Source organism: Archocentrus centrarchus, chromosome 13 (genome assembly GCF_007364275.1).
Source record: "Archocentrus centrarchus isolate MPI-CPG fArcCen1 chromosome 13, fArcCen1, whole genome shotgun sequence".
Taxonomy (NCBI): Eukaryota; Metazoa; Chordata; class Actinopteri; order Cichliformes; family Cichlidae; genus Archocentrus; species Archocentrus centrarchus.
The window spans coordinates 9614821-9632413 of NC_044358.1; the positions used below are offsets into that span (position 1 = coordinate 9614821).

The following is a 17593-nucleotide window of genomic DNA, read 5'->3' on the forward strand; positions in this document are numbered from 1 at the left end:
GAAGGGTTATCTATGGGAAACAGAGCAGGTTATTGGGTTTATGGTGGATCCTTCATTTTCTCTTCCCTGTCGCAGCTTTGCAGGAAGATCATCGTTAACTGCTCCTCTTTAGCTCTTCAAACTGTTGCTTCACAGAAAGAAGGTTCTAGGTTCAGACCTCCTGGTTAGCTGCAGTCTTTCTGGCCCGGTGGGTCTCCTCCTTGTCATGGCCGGGGAGGAAACGGACGAGGAAGGACTCACATGAAGGACTCCAGAAGCAAACATAACTAAAAAGGGGATTTATTTCAACGGGGAAACACAAATACAAAAACCTTGGAAGGGAGGCACAGGGAGACGAAGGGCAGGCACAGGGAACACAGGAACATGCGGGCACAAAACATCAACGACGCGACAGAGAACAAATGAAAACTGAGGGCTTAAATACACAATGGGTAATCAGGGCAAGAGGAAACAGCAGGGAACAACAGGTGAGGCAAATGAAACTAATTACACAGGGGAAGCAAAGCTAAACACAAAGCACAAGGAAATCACATTGGCAAAATAAAACAGGAAGTGATAAACCAAGGAACACGCAGACAAGTCACAACACTGGGAACATGACAAACATACAGGGAGGACAAACTCAGGAAATAAATTAACACAAAACGCTGGGCCAACGGCCCAGGACATGACAGTACCCCCCCCTCAAAGGCCGGCTCCCGACGGCCAAAACCAGAAACAAAACCAGACAAGGGCGGGAGGCGGGGGACCAGGAGGGAGGGCCCGAAACAAAAACAAAGACAGGGAGCAAAACAGAAATCACAGGGCGTGAACAAAACAAATCAAACCCGGACAGGAAGAAAACAAAAACACAGGACCAGAACAAAAGGCGACGGCACAAGGCCGGAGACAGTCCAACAGGGGGCATCAAAATGAGGCAGAGCAGAGGCAACACAGTCCAAACAAGAACAAAACACGGGGACGAGAAGCAAAAAAAAACAACTGGATGAAACAAAAAGCGACGGCACAAGGCCGGAGAGCTCCAATGTCCAAAACAGGGGGCCGAAACAAGGAACAGTCCAGGAGCTATGACAAAACAAAAAACAGCAGGGGAAAAAACAGTCCACAGTTCAGGGGAGTCAGTGGGAAATCCAAAAACAAAAAACACACAGTTCAGGAGGCCGCAGAGGCCAAGGGGCCACAAAGCAAAATCCCAACGAGGGAGGCCGACCGCGCTCCCAGCGGCGGCGGCGACGAGGACGAGAAGGAATCACTGGAGGCCGACCGCGCTCCCAGCGGCGGCGGCGACGAGGACGAGAAGGAATCACTGGAGGCCGACCGCGCTCCCAGCGGCGGCGGCGACGAGGACGAGAAGGAATCACTGGAGGCCGACCGCGCTCCCAGCGGCGGCGGCGACGAGGACGAGAAGGAATCACTGGAGGCCGACCGCGCTCCCAGCGGCGGCGGCGACGAGGACGAGGGGGAGTCACTGGAGGCCGACCGCGCTCCCAGCGGCGGCGGCGACGACGAGGGGGAGTCACTGGAGGCCGACCGCGCTCCCAGCGGCGGCGGCGGCGACGACGAGGGGGAGTCACTGGAGGCCGACCGCGCTCCCAGCGGTGGCGGCGACGACGAGGGGTCACCGGAGGCCGACCGCGGGGCGTGCGGCGGCGGCGACGGGGAGCAGACACTGGAGGCCGACCGCGGGGCATGCAGCGGCGGAGAAGGGCGACCCCGGGCTCTGGTGGGGAACCCTCGGGTGACGTGGAGCGCTCGGACTGAGCAGAGACCCCCACCGGCTCGGACTGAGCGGGACCCCCTGGCTCGGAGCGCTCGGACTGAGCGGAGACCCCCATCGGCTCGGACTGAGCGGGACCCTCGTGCGCGGAGCGCTCGGATTGAGCGGAGACCCCCATCGGCTCGGACTGAGCGGGACCCTCTGGCGCGGAGTGCTCGGACTGAGCGGGACCCCCTGGCTCGGACTGAGCGGAGACCCCCATCGGCTCGGACTGCGCGGGACCCTCTGGCGCGGAGCGCTCGGACTGAGCTGAGACCCCCATCGGCTCGGACTGAGCGGGACCCTCTGGCGCGGAGCGCTCGGACTGAGCGGGACCCTCTGGCGCGGAGCGCTCGGACTGAGCGGAGACCCCCATCGGCTCGGACTGAGCGGGACCCCCTGGCTCGGACTGAGCGGAGACCCCCATCGGCTCGGACTGAGCGGGGCCCTCTGGCGCGGAGTGCTCGGACTGAGCGGAGACCCCCATCGGCTCGGAATGAGCGGAGACCCCCATCGGCTTGGAGTGAGCTGAGCCCATGGGCTGAACGGGGCCTACATAGTGAGGCACCGGATGCGTAGGCTGGGACCGCGGAACAGGGCACACTGCTGCTTTATTGAGCAGCAGGGGCTGCTCGAGGAATAGCAGAGGTGCAGGGGACTGCGTGGAAGCAGGCCGGGAGACGACTGGCTGCGTGGAAGCAGGCCGGGAGACGACTGGCTGCGTGGAAGCAGGCCGGGAGACGACTGGCTGCGTGGAAGCAGGCCGGGAGACGACTGGCTGCGTGGAAGCAGGCCGGGAGACGACTGGCTGCGTGGAAGCAGGCCGGGAGACGACTGGCTGCGTGGAAGCAGGCCGGGAGCCAGAGAGAGCGGGCTGTGAGCTAGGGAGATCTGGCTGCGTGGAAACAGACCGAGAGCTAGGGAGATCTGGCTGCGTGGAAACAGACCGAGAGCTAGCGAGATCTGGCTGCGTGGAAACAGACCCAGAGCTAGGGAGATCTGGCTGCGTGGAGACAGACCGAGAGCTAGGGAGATCTGGCTGCGTGGAGACAGACCGAGAGCTAGGGAGATCTGGCTGCGTGGAGACAGACCGAGAGCTAGGGAGATCTGGCTGCGTGGAGACAGACCGAGAGCTCGCTGACACTGGGGCCTGAGAGGGAGCTGACACTACTGGAGCTACAGAAGGAGCAGGAGCTGAGGGAACTGGGACCAAAACCGAAGGAACTAAGACAGGGGCTGAGGGAACTGACTGAGAGGGCACTGAAACAGCTGACACTGGGGACCGAGGAAGAGTTACTGGAGCTGACTGAAGGCGAGGGAGAGCGACTGGAGCTAGAGCTGACTGAGACCCTGCTGCTGCAGCTAACACAGAAAACCGATGCGAAGGCTTGGACCTGGTTGCCCCCACCCGCGGAACAGGAACGGGTGCAGAGGTCAGCCCGTCCGTGGCTGCCCCCACCCGCGGAACAGGTACGGGTGCAGAGGTCAGCCCGTCCGTGGCTGCCCCCACCCGCGGAACAGGTACGGGTGCAGGGGGAGCTGGAGCCAAGGGAGCGGGAGCAGGGTGAGCAGAGGGAGCTGGAGCTAACTGAGGGGTCTGAGACTGCGACTGAGGTGGAGCTGGAGCTACAGCTGACTGGGAACACTGCGACTGAGGAGGAGCTGGAGCTACAGCTGACTGGGAACACTGCGACTGAGGAGGAGCTGGAGCTACAGCTGACTGGGAACACTGCGACTGAGGAGGAGCTGGAGCTACAGCTGACTGGGAACACTGCGACTGAGGAGGAGCTGGAGCTACAGCTGACTGGGAACACTGCGACTGAGGAGGAGCTGGAGCTACAGCTGACTGGGAACACTGCGACTGAGGAGGAGCTGGAGCTACAGCTGACTGGGAACACTGCGACTGAGGAGGAGCTGACACTGGAGGAACTGACACTGGAGGAACTGACAGAGTGCTAGGGTGAACAGACATTAGGGAAACCGACTGAAGGCTAGAGGGGCCTGAGTACGTCAAAACTGGCCGCGTGGAAGCAGGCCGGGAGACAGAAAGAGCAGACTGCGAGCTAGAGAGAGCAGGAGCTAAGGGCGTTAGAGCTGACTGCGAGGAGACTGACTGCGAGGAGACTGACTGCGAGGAGACTGACTGCGAGGAGACTGACTGCGAGGATACTGACTGCGAGGAGACTGACTGTGAGCTAGGGAGAGGAGCTGACTGCGTGGAAGCAGCCTGAGGCACAGCTGACTGGGGAGACTGAGACTGAGACACAGCTGACACCGGGCACTGAGAATGCGCTGACACTGGGGACTGAGAATGAGCTGACACTGGGGACTGCTGTAGGTGAAGGGTGGAGGTTAAGAAATCCTGCACTAACCCATGCAGAGAGCCAAATAACCAAGGGTAATCATCGACTAGCCCTTGCAGCTGGGCCGTGAGCTGTTGCTGTTCCTGCTCACATGGGTCAGCCAGAAGGTCCATAACCAGTGAATCCACCCAACAGATAATGGTCTGCTTTGCCACCTCAGGGAGGGGAAAGGCAGGGGGGTGACGGGAATAATTGTCCGCAGGCATAGTAGCGTTGAAGCCAGTGTTACTCACGGAAACGGAGGATTGGGTGTGAAGTGGTGAAGCGGTCCGCGGCGTTATACCGCTCGGGTCTCGGGGTGCCTTCCGCCGTTGCTGCCGGGAACTCCCTCTCCTCCGCGGCTGCCGAGGAAGGGAGGGATCAGCGAAAGGGGAGGCAGGTGAGTGACGATGACGGGGACTGTTCAAAGACGCCGGGCCCCCCAGCGCTAGACGAGTGCCGTCGAAAAAATTGGAGCCGGAGGGGGTTTTGTAATGGTCGCGTCGTTCTGTCATGGCCGGGGAGGAAACGGACGAGGAAGGACTCACATGAAGGACTCCAGAAGCAAACATAACTAAAAAGGGGATTTATTTCAACGGGGAAACACAAATACAAAAACCTTGGAAGGGAGGCACAGGGAGACGAAGGGCAGGCACAGGGAACACAGGAACATGCGGGCACAAAACATCAACGACGCGACAGAGAACAAATGAAAACTGAGGGCTTAAATACACAATGGGTAATCAGGGCAAGAGGAAACAGCAGGGAACAACAGGTGAGGCAAATGAAACTAATTACACAGGGGAAGCAAAGCTAAACACAAAGCACAAGGAAATCACATTGGCAAAATAAAACAGGAAGTGATAAACCAAGGAACACGCAGACAAGTCACAACACTGGGAACATGACAAACATACAGGGAGGACAAACTCAGGAAATAAATTAACACAAAACGCTGGGCCAACGGCCCAGGACATGACACTCCTGGTTTTATCATTTACCCTCGACAAGCCGTCGTAGAGATTAGGGATTTAATAGGCTGGAGAGAACCTTAAAGCATAACGTTTCTTTTGCTCGTCAGGGTGAACGTTTGTTTTTCTCAAAGAAGAATCTGGTTTTTAAACTGTGAGGTGTGAAACAAAGATGCTGCATGAAGTGAAAGCGCTACCTTTAGGGCTTTAGTGTCAGAATGGCACAAAAATCACACTGTGTCCGAATCACGACTCAGTCGAACTGAGTGGCTTTAACATACTGATAATCCTCAGCAGACCCAATTTGAATTCAAGTCTTTACCTTTCCTGAGGGTCACCAGCATTTTCAGGTTTCTTCAGTATCGATCTCCAATGCAGTGGTTTCAAAATGCAGGGTGACATCACGGCTGTGTCCATGGTTCATATTCAGTCTACAGTTGCAGTGTGACAGCTGATATTCCTGATTATGTCTTGGTAGTGAGAGCAGGTAAAGCCAGAAAAAGCAGATCCTCATCTGTGGAAAACTCATTTGGAGAAACAAAAATCTGCCTTTTTTAACCACTAAAAATTAAACTTGCAGGTAGATGGACAGATGGGACTGCGTTTAAGAGATTAATAGTGTTTTGATTGGCTGTGCAGATTGCAGGACGGTGTTATGTTACAGTACCTCTGATTGGTGGAGATGAATTCAGGCTCGCGGGAGCAGCTGTGAATATCTGCAGTCTCTGCAAATGTGACGGCAGTGATGAAAAACGGCTTCAGTCTGTGCTGTAGTAGTGTCAACCTGTATTCATTTCTCTGTGTGTGTGTGTGTGGGTGGGTGTGTGTCACATCTACTTTACCCATATCTGCTTGGAGCATCCACACAGCATGAGGTGAGCAGACGATAAAGAAACAGTCTGACCTCTGAGACTCCATGGAAGTGAACACGCCGAGGACTTCCTCATTCAAATGGATGGTTGGATGGGAACCTTGCCAAGCGCAGTTCCCAGGCATGTCTCTGGTGTACATTTTTCATATCGGCCGTGTGCTTTAAATTCTCTGTGCAGAGGCGAGTGTTTATCTGAGGCTGAAGTTGGTTTTCTTCAGTCTGGTTTAGATTACAGCTCCAGTTCTTTATGTGAACAGAGACTTTAGGCCCTGGTTTTGGTTTTTGATCTGTGACATTTTATATGAATTTTATATGAAAATGTTTGTCACTTTTCTTGTTACAACCCATCTATCAATCCAGCTGATCCTGTTCAGGGGGGCTGGAGCCTATCCCAGCTGTCACTGTGTACAGCCTAAAATCAGCCACTAAAGTCCTGCCAGTGACCCTCAGAGGCTGCAGGTTTTATTATGGCCAAAATGTGAAAGTTTGATCAATTATCTCTTCTTTAAGCCTTTTAGGGGAGTAAAAAATGTAATACTGAATCTTAATAGATCTTCCCTCAGGGAGCAGGATGTCTCCTGCTTTAGTGTATGCAATATCGTACTTACATAGTTGACACTGGTGAGCTCTAAAGTCTACATATGCTCTCTACACATCCTCTGAATCAATATACCACATTATTTTAAAACCCCAGGGCATCAAACAATGCTGTTTTGTCTGCATGTTTCAGTTAGCTTTCAGTTAGTTTCAGTTTTCAGTTTCAAAGGTGTTCTTTTGCAGCGGGGTGTGACACACAGGGTTGTGCCATTAGTGACACAAGGCTCTCACTCAAAAACTCGCCATTTGTAGTTTTCTGTTGTAAAAAGGTGTATTTCATCCAAACCACAGTCTTTTCCTAAACCTAACCAAGCACCTTTCTAGTCCTACACTGGAAATAGTTGGTGAAAGTGAAAATAAGAAGTGAATGAAACCTGAAACAGCGAGTAGAAAAGGAGCAAAACTAAGTTCAAAGCACAAAGATTCAAAAGGGAACCTCCAGCTTCCCCTCATGGGGACTTTGTAGGTCCTAAAGTGAGACAATACTGCCACAGCTACTGCTTCAAAACAACAGTTCCAGAACGTAACAATGAGGTACAGGCAACATCTGACAAGACAAAAATGATTTGATGCCTTGGCTTGTGAATGTTAACTTTACTGCAGGTATGTACAGTCCAGTCTTTACTTTTGAACAAACGGACTGGACTGCTCCCAGCGAGTTCCCATGACTCACCCTATGGCAGCTCAGCCCCCAAACCTTGAACTAAATAAGTAGTAAAGAGGATGGATGGATGGATGGATGGATGGATGGATGGATGGATGGATGGATGGACTAGTATTTGGCTAAATGGCCACATCTGCACAAATGCGCAGAATCGTTGTCTGGTGTGCAGATATGAAAGAAAAATTTTTTTGAACATCTTTTTACTGATGTGTACCAAACTATTAATAGCTTCTAGAACCCAAACTGCCCCAGTTCAATGATACATTTGGTTTTCAGTGTGGTTGGACAAGTTAATTTCTTTAACACAAACCCAACAACCCCAACAGTCTCACCTGACATACTGTTGGTTGTCTCACTCATCAGGATGCACCCTGCACTCTGAGGATACCAAACAGGTGTAATAACCACCTGAGCGCTTTTTAGGAACAGCACACTGATCCTGTGCTGGGCTTCGCTCTGCTGCTGGAAACCTTCCTTTGAGGTTCGGCTCCATGTTGACGTAATTCATCACAAACTCCCAATAAACATTTAATCATATCCCAAAGGTGTTTTTTTTTTTTGCTGGATCCGCGTCTGCTGGCGGGGGAGACCGCTGCTCCATAGAACAATGAATGTGGTAAACTTTGAGGCTAACACGATTCGGAGGTTCCCAAAACATGTTATTAACTAAACTTATGAATGGGACCAAACTTTTGACTGGTACTGTATGTTACACCGCTCTGCCGCCCCTGCTGGCCTTGCTCTGACAGAGTAAGTGTCTTTGGGTGGAGCATAAATGTATATGTAGAATGTAGATGCCTGGGTTGGTTTGGAAAGAGCCATCACCCCTTCTAGTTAGATGTCACTGTGCTGTTGCGGTGGCTGTTTTTTAGACTTGGACTTTAGAATACGTTTCTGTGTTCTGAAAGCAGCTCTTTTTCTTCTTGTGGTTGAAGATGCTCTTTGTCTGGTGTTTAGAGCTCATTGTCTTGCTGCAGGATGAATTTGGGACTATCAAACACCTCCCTGATGGTATTGCATGATTGATTAGTTTAGACTGAGAATCTACATGGTGCAGGAAATTGCATTTAACATTTTCAGCTGTGCAAATTTGCAGAATGAAATTCTTTCCTTCTTAATGTGTTGGAATGTATTACCTGTTATCAGCTTTAAAGACGTTTAGATGAAGAAACAGATGAGCTGTTTTAAAGCTTGTTTTCTGGGTGAAATCTTCAGGCTCACTGCTCCACACTTCGCTGATGTCTGTAGAAGATATTACCGCCGCTCTGAATTCCTGGACTGCTTCCTGTGCTTAACGTCTATCTGGAGAGAACGAGCCTCATCTCTCCTCCCCATCCCCATCGTTACCTTGACCTCCTTCCTCCCATCCTCTTTGGCCCCCTTTTTCCTCATCCCTTCTTCTTCTACTCTTCCCTCCTTCCCTCCAATTTCACCACCGGTGTCCAACATTCTTTGGCTTTAGTCTGTGATGAATGTCTGTCAGAGGACCCAACAGCTGAGTCTCCACTGTCCTCCATCTTCCTCTTTCACCACCTGCACCATCCCCCATCTTCTATTGTGTCTCTTCTTTCTTCATCATCAACATTTTTCAGTTTGTTTCTTTTAATTTTGTAAAGACATCCTTTACTTCTTTCTGGTCTTCTGCTCCTTTCTGTCTGTCTGTCTTGACTCTTCCAGCACCATTCTCTCCCTCCCTGTCGTCTTCCACTCTTTGTTCAGAGTGTGATGAAAGTTGGTGAACTGGATCCAGAATTGTTTTGTCATAATCTTTACTTTCTCTAATCCTGTCAGTTTGTCTCTTTCTTCCATAAACTTGTAATGAACGTTTGTCAAAGCTCCAAACAGCTGTGGACTCCTTTTACTCTTCAATCCGTCATAATCGTCTCCATCTGTCTTCTTCTTCCTCCTTCCCTCCATCATTTCCTCGCCTGCTCTGATGATGAATGTTCAGAACTGAGAATATCAGTCTCACCTCCTGCAGCTCCATCATCGTCTGGCCTTCCTCCACTCCAGTTCATCTCTTTGTTCTTCATCCCTCCCACTTATTAAAGTTGCGTGCCCCTACCTTTATTTTATTAGACGAGGTGATGGCTGAACTCTCTGTGGACGCTTATAATCTGACCTGGATATCCATCGGCTCGTGTCGAGGGCTGTTGTTTGGCTTCCTGCTAAGTGAGAGGAGAATTTACTGGCACTGAAAAGCCCGTTTTCATGATTAACGCCGTCTCTGTTCCCCTCTCTCCACAGCTCGGTGGCAGTGCTGCGGGAGTGCATGAAAAACGAGAGTTTGGTTCGTTTCTTCCAGGAGAGACAGACGACCCTGAACCACTCTTTACCTCTGGAGACGTACCTGCTCAAACCTGTGCAGAGGATCCTCAAATACCATCTGCTACTACAGGTGATACTACAAATACTGTGTTCATGACTTTAAATACTACCTAACACCACAGCTTATACCTCAAATATGGCTAAATGCTGCGTGTACCTTTTGATACAACTGGTAAGAAAGTGACCTTTAATATATTTTGATACTTTAGGTTATACATTAAATAGTATCAGATGTTGCATACAGAACCTCACATACACCTGCTCATACAGGTAATGTTGAGGCTGAATGTAGGACCTTGGACGCCTTCAGCTACTACAGATGATACTTCCTAACTCCTCAAATTGTAGTAGTATCTAGTAGTTGAGCAGTATCTCAAATACAAAATCCTAAGTTTAAATACCACCTTTAGTATTGATCCTTCAGTACCACTACTGCCTGATACTACAGGTGCTAAATATCATTGCATACTTCGCTGTGCTACTGCCGTCATACCTACATAAAGTACCTGCGTCCACAGGTAACACGCTAAGGACCGAAATATTCTTAATGATGTGAATATCTTCGGTTCCCTGAGGACACTGACTGGTCCTCATAAAGCTTTGGTCTCCAGGCAACAGGTCTGTTTCCTGTCAGTAAACAGAGCGTTTGGCTGAAGTGTCATCGTAAATCGTTTCGTCCTGTTACTGAGAAACAGGCAGTGTGACGGGGAAAGCTGAGGACACAGACCCCTGAGTGTGTCACCTCTTTAAAGATGAACGGCTGCAGCGTGTGTCCCACATGTGTCAAACACATCTGTGGGTTTTTTCTCTCGTCAGATCCCAGGACCAATAAAACAAAGATAAACTCTGACATCATCTCAACTTCCCTTTCACCTCTGCAGCTGCTCTGCTGCAGAAGACACAGCCTTCTATTGTCCCCTTAGCACAGGTCATGTCCGTTTCCTCCTGTGCGCCATATAAAATATGAGAGTGAACTGTGGTCATCGTCATGTTGCTCGCTGCTTGTGCTCGCGCTCTGAGAAATATACAAGACTGCCACGATTGAAATGTTTGTCTCAGGGACCGAGTTTGTGACCATCGCAGTCAGTCGCCATCTTCATAAAACAGCAGCAACACAGAGTCTGCAGTTCAATAGGGTCAAGTTTGAATTTACATGCAACCTATTTGTGATAAATCAACACAAATGTGTTGCCGTCTGCGCACACGGAGATTACCTACTTAAATTCAGCTGCAGAACAGCAACTGTGGCACAGGCGCTGCGCTCAGCAACCTCACTTTTATATACGACCGTAACCAGAACACAGTCAGCGGAGACGTGACCCACACACACACACACACACACACACACACACACACACACACGCGCGCGCGCGCACACACACTGCACTCATTAATGCATTAATGACTGAGATCCGTCTGGGCTCATAAATTAGTTGCTGATTATTTTTAAATGAATGGGTGCACACTTCCTATTATAAGCCTTATTCACTCAGTCACACACACATTCATACAGTGCTTTTATCTCTGCATCAAAGTGCATTTTGTAATACTCACTCCGATGATTGCGTGGAGGGTGACTCGGTGTTCTTGCCCGAGGATACAAGCGGAGTGGAGGAGTCAGGAATCAATCCACTGACCTACCAACTGGTGGTCAATGCCTCTACCACCTGAGCCACAGCCGCCTCTGACCTTTGCCCGTCTCTGTGAGAGTGATTGCAGTCAGGGTGTGAAGCGGTCACCCAGTCGCTGAAGCTGATGCGCACTCACCTTACCACCACCCACACCTCCATCAGTGATGCAGGTTATCACTAAATGATTTTAGGTTGGCTGAGCTTTGAAACAAAAGCTTGTTAACTGAACTCGGGGCGAATTTAGTGAGGGTGGAAAATGTAAAACCAGCTGAGTTGAGTTAACAGGACAGGAAGACTTGTTGATTAATCTTAAGATCTGCTTTTCATTTTCTCTGTTGAGTCAGTGTTGGAACAAACACCACACAGATCCTGGAGCCTCTTTTCGTACCAGAGTCAGCAGAAGAAAACGGTGACTCTGTTAAACTCTACGAGCAAGAGGGACCAGATTCAAGGCTAGCCTTCACTGTGCTGCACATTATTTTCATTATTCTGAGAAGAAGCAGCACAGCAAGTTTCTACCGTGGATGTTTTATTCAAACTTTAAAACTGAAGAGTTAAAGAGCCGTGCCAGCTTACATCAGATTAGGAGAAATTAAACTTATAAATTCTAATAAAAATCAAACTCTTGGTGTTTATACATATATGCATAAAGGTGCATATTTAAGCACATTTACATTATAACCCTTTTATGCAGCAGCAGTTACCTGATTGTACAGGTGGCACTTCAGATGCTAACAAATTCTGCATGTAGGACCACAGATACCACCTGATACTACAGGTGAAGCTGGATGTATCCTATTACTATTTTGTGTATTATTTTGAACACGCAGAGTTACTCTGGAGTCCAAGAATAAAGTGGTGTAGCTGGAAACACACTGAGCAGGTCCCCTTTAAGAACAGAACCATTTCCATTGTGAATAATCGAGTCCAGCTGAGTCAGCTGGGAACAAAGATTTGGGCTCCTACCATCAGACTAACTGCTGGTGACCTGGCAAGCTGTTCCAGATGTTTTGCAATGAATGTGACACACGAACACCTGGATAAGGTAAGGTAGGGAATTGTTTGTATGATGTGTAGAATATAGATTTGTCCACTCGTCATTACGGTGCTGGGCCCAGAACATAATTTAATAACAGTGTGAAGCTAAACCGATCATTAACTCTGCAGAGGCTGGATTTATGTCTGCACAGGTGTACCTAATGAAGTGTTTCTCTAACAAATCCCAGCTCGAAGCATCAGTCACAGCATTTACAGATGTGTAAACCCAGCCGACAGTCTCGTCCGTTAAACAGAAACACGCAGGCAGCCTTTCCCAGTAAACTCGCTGAGTTTCCTCACTGGTCCCAGTCCAAGCCCACCTCTGAGAGCAGGGCGGGATGATGAAACAGAGAGACACAGCGAGAGGCTGCTCTTTGTTCTCAGCTCTTCGGCCTGGAGCGTTTGCTGCTGCTGCTGCTCTGTTGACAGTGGCCAGTTTAAACATTGGTCAAACATGTGTTTGGATCTGAGCTGGGAGTTTCCCATCATCCTCAGCTGGTCCTGCTTCGGTCCATTCTGTGATTAACTGCTGGAATGGTTTTCTCCTTCATGGTAAATTCACACGTCAGGGTGCTGAAAACTGTGGAGGTACAGTACATACATTTACTCAAATACTGAGAGGTGCTTGTACTTTACCTGCAGGAACTGTTTTCATTATACTTCCAGTCCTCCGGTGTGTTTCCTCGTACTCGTGCCTCTGAGGTGTGCTTCGGATCTCCTCCTGATCCTTCAGCTGGATTTAGATTGACCTGCATTTAAACAGCACAGGTGGCTCGGCCCTTTAAATCCTCTGAAATTTGTTGAAGTTCTCTCAGTCTGACCATCACACGGACTCTGTGTGGAGCTGGAAAAGCTGCTGCGGTCAGGCTGTGAGTCTGTGTTAAAGGGTTAATGACGTTTTCGTGCGGTATTCATTTCTTGTGGGCTCAAACGGTGGGCTCAAAGACGTCAAAGCGATTTCAGTAAAAATTACGATGACACAAACCACAGTTTATCTGAGGCAAATATGAGACTTTGGCACTGAGAAATCCCCTTCTCTGTTTTTCTGCCTTGCTGTTTTCCCTGCACCTCCACGAGCAAAGGAAACATCAGACAGAGTGAAGCGTCACAAAGATGTCCTCTGGCTTCGTCTCAAAGTGTGAAACTGAAAAAGAAAAGTTGCTCCCGACCGTCTGAGCCTCGTTGTTGATGCACGCTGCTGCGGCGGTTTTATGTGTTGGTCTGGTTTCATTTCAGGAACTTTCTAAGCACTTTGATAAGAGCGACCCCGGATATGAGGTCGTGGAGGACGCCATCATCACCATGACAGCCGTCGCCTGGTACATCAACGACATGAAGAGGAAACAGGAGCACGCTGTGCGGCTGCAGGTACATTTTTATTGTTGAATTGACCCGACAGGTGAGATGATGATGTCACACTCATGTAAAGAAAAAAATATGCGGATCTTTAAAGAGTCTCGGTGGTTTTCTGTCCAAGGTTCTCTAGAGAACAGTTTGCTTTTCTAAAGGATCTTTCCAAGGATGAAGCAGGTTTGGGCTCAGTTTGCTTAACCTGTGACCTTTCACCTTTGCCTCTGTAAAGGAAATCGAGGCCCTGCTGGTGAACTGGACTGGGCCGGACCTCAGCGGGTTTGGCGAGCTGGTTCTTGAAGGCTCCTTTAAGGTGCACAGGGTGAAGAAGGAGAGAGCTTTCTTCCTGTTTGATAAAATGCTGCTGATCGCCAAGAAGAGGCTGGAGCAGTTCATCTACAGCACGCATATATTTGTAAGTAACAACATTTTTGTGCACATTGTGTCTCTGTGGGTCGTGTTTACACTCCCTACCTCTGCTGTAGATCCAGCTAAAGGTGGAACTGTACAACACAACATACACCGGGGCGGCAACTGTGAGCTCCTGGCAGCGTTCCAAAAAAACGAACTAAAAGGAATCAGAAAATCATCGCCCATAAAAAACTGGATCTCTGACATTCAAGCTTTTCTCACATTTGTCTTTGTGTCTGTTCCTCCACCTGCAGTGCTGTAATCTCCTGCTGGTGGAGAATCTGAAGGACCCTCTGTGCTTCCGAGTGTCCGACCAGACGATTCCCAAACAGCAGCACGTCGTCCAGGTCCGTGAAACCTCAAATCACTTCAATCCCTCGCCTTTTGAATCCGGTCATATTTGAGATTTTCCTGTTTTTTCCTGAACGCAGATACAGTGACCGGCTGATTGTATCTGCTTCATGTTCTTGGTTTATGTTCTTCAGACAAAGAACCAGGAGGAGAAGCGACTGTGGGTGCACTACCTCAAGAGGCTGATAGTCGAAAACCATCCCGCTTCACTCCCACAGAAGGTAAGGAGGAATGAAGGAAGCAAAGGATTCGAGATACAAGAAGGTTCCAGGTTCAGATCTCCTGGCCTTCCTGCGTGAAGCTTGCATGTTCCCCCTGTACCTGTGTGGGCCTCCTCCCACAGTCCAAAGACGCTCTAATTAGATTAAGTGATGACTCTAAAGTGCTCATAGCTGTGGATAAAGTTCCGCATAGATGAGATCTCCACTGGCCCCACCCTTTGACCCCAGCTTTCTCCACGCTGGGTTTCCTGTAGCCCCAAAAATGCTGGTCCATAATGTCACTCTGAAGGGTCGTGAGGTCGAAGAAGAAGTTTGGTCCTGGTTGTTTTTCATTGCCTCTCTGTGCTCCTGCTTTCCCTCCTCCTTTCCCCTGAGCCTGACGCTGTCGGAGGTCTATTCCTGTTATTGGGGAGTTCTTCCTCCCCGCTGTTGCCAAATGCTGCTCACAGATGATGATCTGATTGTTAACGTCCTCTCCAATATTATACGATCTTTACGGTACAGTATAAAGCACATTGAGACAAAGGTTTCTGTCAGCTGGTGCTCTATAAATAAAACTGAGTTTAACTGTATTGAAAAGCAGTTTTAACTCACTTCACTTGTGGAAACAGAAGGTTCAAAATACAACTCACTGCAGTGGCTTTAAGGCCTCTGGTTGCAGTATTTGTTGTTACTTTTGCTTATTGCACTTAATACAAAACAACGCACTGGCTTCAGTTCAGTTTAGTGTATCCAGGTCCTCATTAACTGCAGTAACCAATGACGATTAGATTTATACCAGAGAGCAGCTGCATGTTTGTAATACTGCCAGCAAAGGTTGAGAAAATATGTCTGTTTTCTACATTCCTTAGTAGTGGTAGTAGTAATAGTAGTACATTAACAGCACTAAGAGTTTAGTAAAGGCCGCATCATCAGCAGGTTTTTTGTAGACTTTTGCTGCCACCTGCTGGTGTAACAGTGGCAGAGACTGGACAGAACGCTGCAGCTGTCTCATGCGTCCCTGCTTCTGCCAGGAAAGATTTCTTTTTACTGACATGAATGCTTCACCTGAAGTCCTCACAGTCAGCCTCCGCGCCGTCACACCATCCCGCCTCCAAGGCACTTTTACTCATTGCTATCTGATATGAATTGAATTCAAAATGTAATTAATTCTGTGGTGGCTGAAGGCCTGCCTCCTGGACACTGATATTCATTTTCAGATTCATTCTTCTGACGCTAAAACCACACTGCTCTTCTTATCGCTGATATTTTAATAGCACCTCATTAAGTGTGACTGACTTCAGGATTTGCGAGGAGACATTTATCTTTGTTCTTTTATCTCCTACGGCTGACTAACTGATGCGGTTTCTGTCTCCATGTTTACTGAGCTGATCTAACTGTTTCCAGGCGAGGCAGGTCCTGGGAGACAACTTCTGTCAGTGTGAGTGTTACACACACGCGTGCGCACACACACACACACACACACACATAGAACTTTAAAACAAAGTCTGAGTTGTTTAATTCATGAACAAACCAGACGTGTAGCCTCTGCAGATGTGGTGACATCACTTCCTGTGTTTCAGCTCCTCAGTTTGACCAGGACCACCTGAAGAAGTTGTCTGCGTCACCGCGGCTGGATGACATCCACAGCTATCACAGAGGCAGGCGTCAGTCAGGTCAGGGTCAGTCACCTCCTTCCTTTCTCGTGCAGATACACACCGACACTGACACGTGTTTCCCACTGAGGTACATCAGCTTTTTAGCTCCAGAGGTTTTTGCGAGCCAAATTCCTGCTTTACTGTACATGTGATTCCAGTGTTTTTGGCCAGATGCCCCCATCTCACATACAATCATGAAAGCTAACTTTGAACTAAGCACTGATAATAAGCCAGATTGCCTCGCTCCTCTTTGGCAGCATCCATGATTTCCAAACATAATCTCAGAATCTGATTGGTCAGACCACAGGAATGGCGCAGAGAAGGTGTTTCTCAGTCTTGTTCCTCAGTTTGTCCTCTGCATGGTAGAGTTGGGGCTCCGCATTGGGGTGCAGGGGTGAGCTGTGATCACCGCTGATGGTTTTCAGAAGCGTTCCTGAGTCCATGCAGTGATTTCCAGCTCTGAGCTGCCGGAGGGCCTGGAGAACACGATCCTTCAAAAATGTGGCTGCGTGATTGCACAATAATTGTGCAAAATGTTTGTCAGCTATTAAACACCAGAAGGGAGGAGTCTGATTGTTCCACACTGATTCTGCCACAGGCCAAAAAAAAAGGCTGATGGACCTTCTCTTCGTCTTCCTCTGCTCTGGCTCACAGTGATGATTCTGCTCTGTTTTTCCTGCAGTGCTCTCTGAGAGCCTGAACTCCACCGACATTCAGGCTCTGCAGGCTCCCCGTGGTTCTCCGGGTTCTCTGAGGCTTTTCATTACGAACTGTAGCTGATGAGATGACACTGTCAGAGCGGTGAACTCCTCATCTTTACTTCAGACACACTCTCTGGGATGCTCTTTTTATGTAAATAGACTCATTCGTTCTGAGGTACTTTTATCAAGCATTTTTTGTAGCATTACAAAACTTTTCCAGTCGTCCGTTGTCCCGCTTCACTTGTGGCTGGCATTGTGCTAAAAAAAGGGTTATATTTCTAATTTAACTCAAAGCTGCTGTGCAGGGGATTGAAACAGCCAGTTGTCACAGTTCCTGCATCACATGGAGGTCTCACCAGCGGGGATTCCCTTTACTGTCATGTGTGGACAGGAAAAGCTTGAAATGCTGTCTGCTGCAGGGACTATTGCACTGGTTTCTATTTCTTAAATGGTGCAGGAGCCCAAGTGTGAGTTCATGAGAGCTGGAACTCAGACCTGCATGTGACACTGTGACCTCGTTAATGCTTTCAGGCTGTTCACTGAAAGTTTGTACTTTCTTCACGGGTCATTCGAACATCTAAAAGAAAAAAAATCTAAAAGCCAAAAAATAAAAGATCTCTGTGGACTGAAAGATCGCGTTGATGAATCCCTCTGATTTTCTAGTCATTTTCAGGTCGGTTTCTCCTGTGCGTGTTTGTTCTCTGTGAACTGTGGGTAATTCCTT

General features: G+C 49.0%; 1 protein-coding gene across 2 annotated transcripts in view; it reads left to right on the forward strand.

Moving 5' to 3' along the window:
• Window positions 1–17593, forward strand: part of plekhg2 (pleckstrin homology domain containing, family G (with RhoGef domain) member 2) — a 114047-nt gene that overhangs the window by 71958 nt on the left and 24496 nt on the right. The window contains exons 7-13 of one of the 2 annotated variants that reach the window (XM_030744732.1): window positions 9449–9599; window positions 13435–13566; window positions 13781–13963; window positions 14214–14306; window positions 14445–14531; window positions 15918–15951; window positions 16094–16192. In XM_030744732.1, the coding sequence (XP_030600592.1) occupies window positions 9449–9599; window positions 13435–13566; window positions 13781–13963; window positions 14214–14306; window positions 14445–14531; window positions 15918–15951; window positions 16094–16192 (779 nt within the window). The remainder of the gene's footprint in view (window positions 1–9448; window positions 9600–13434; window positions 13567–13780; window positions 13964–14213; window positions 14307–14444; window positions 14532–15917; window positions 15952–16093; window positions 16193–17593) is intronic. The other variant, XM_030744733.1, reaches the window with a different exon arrangement.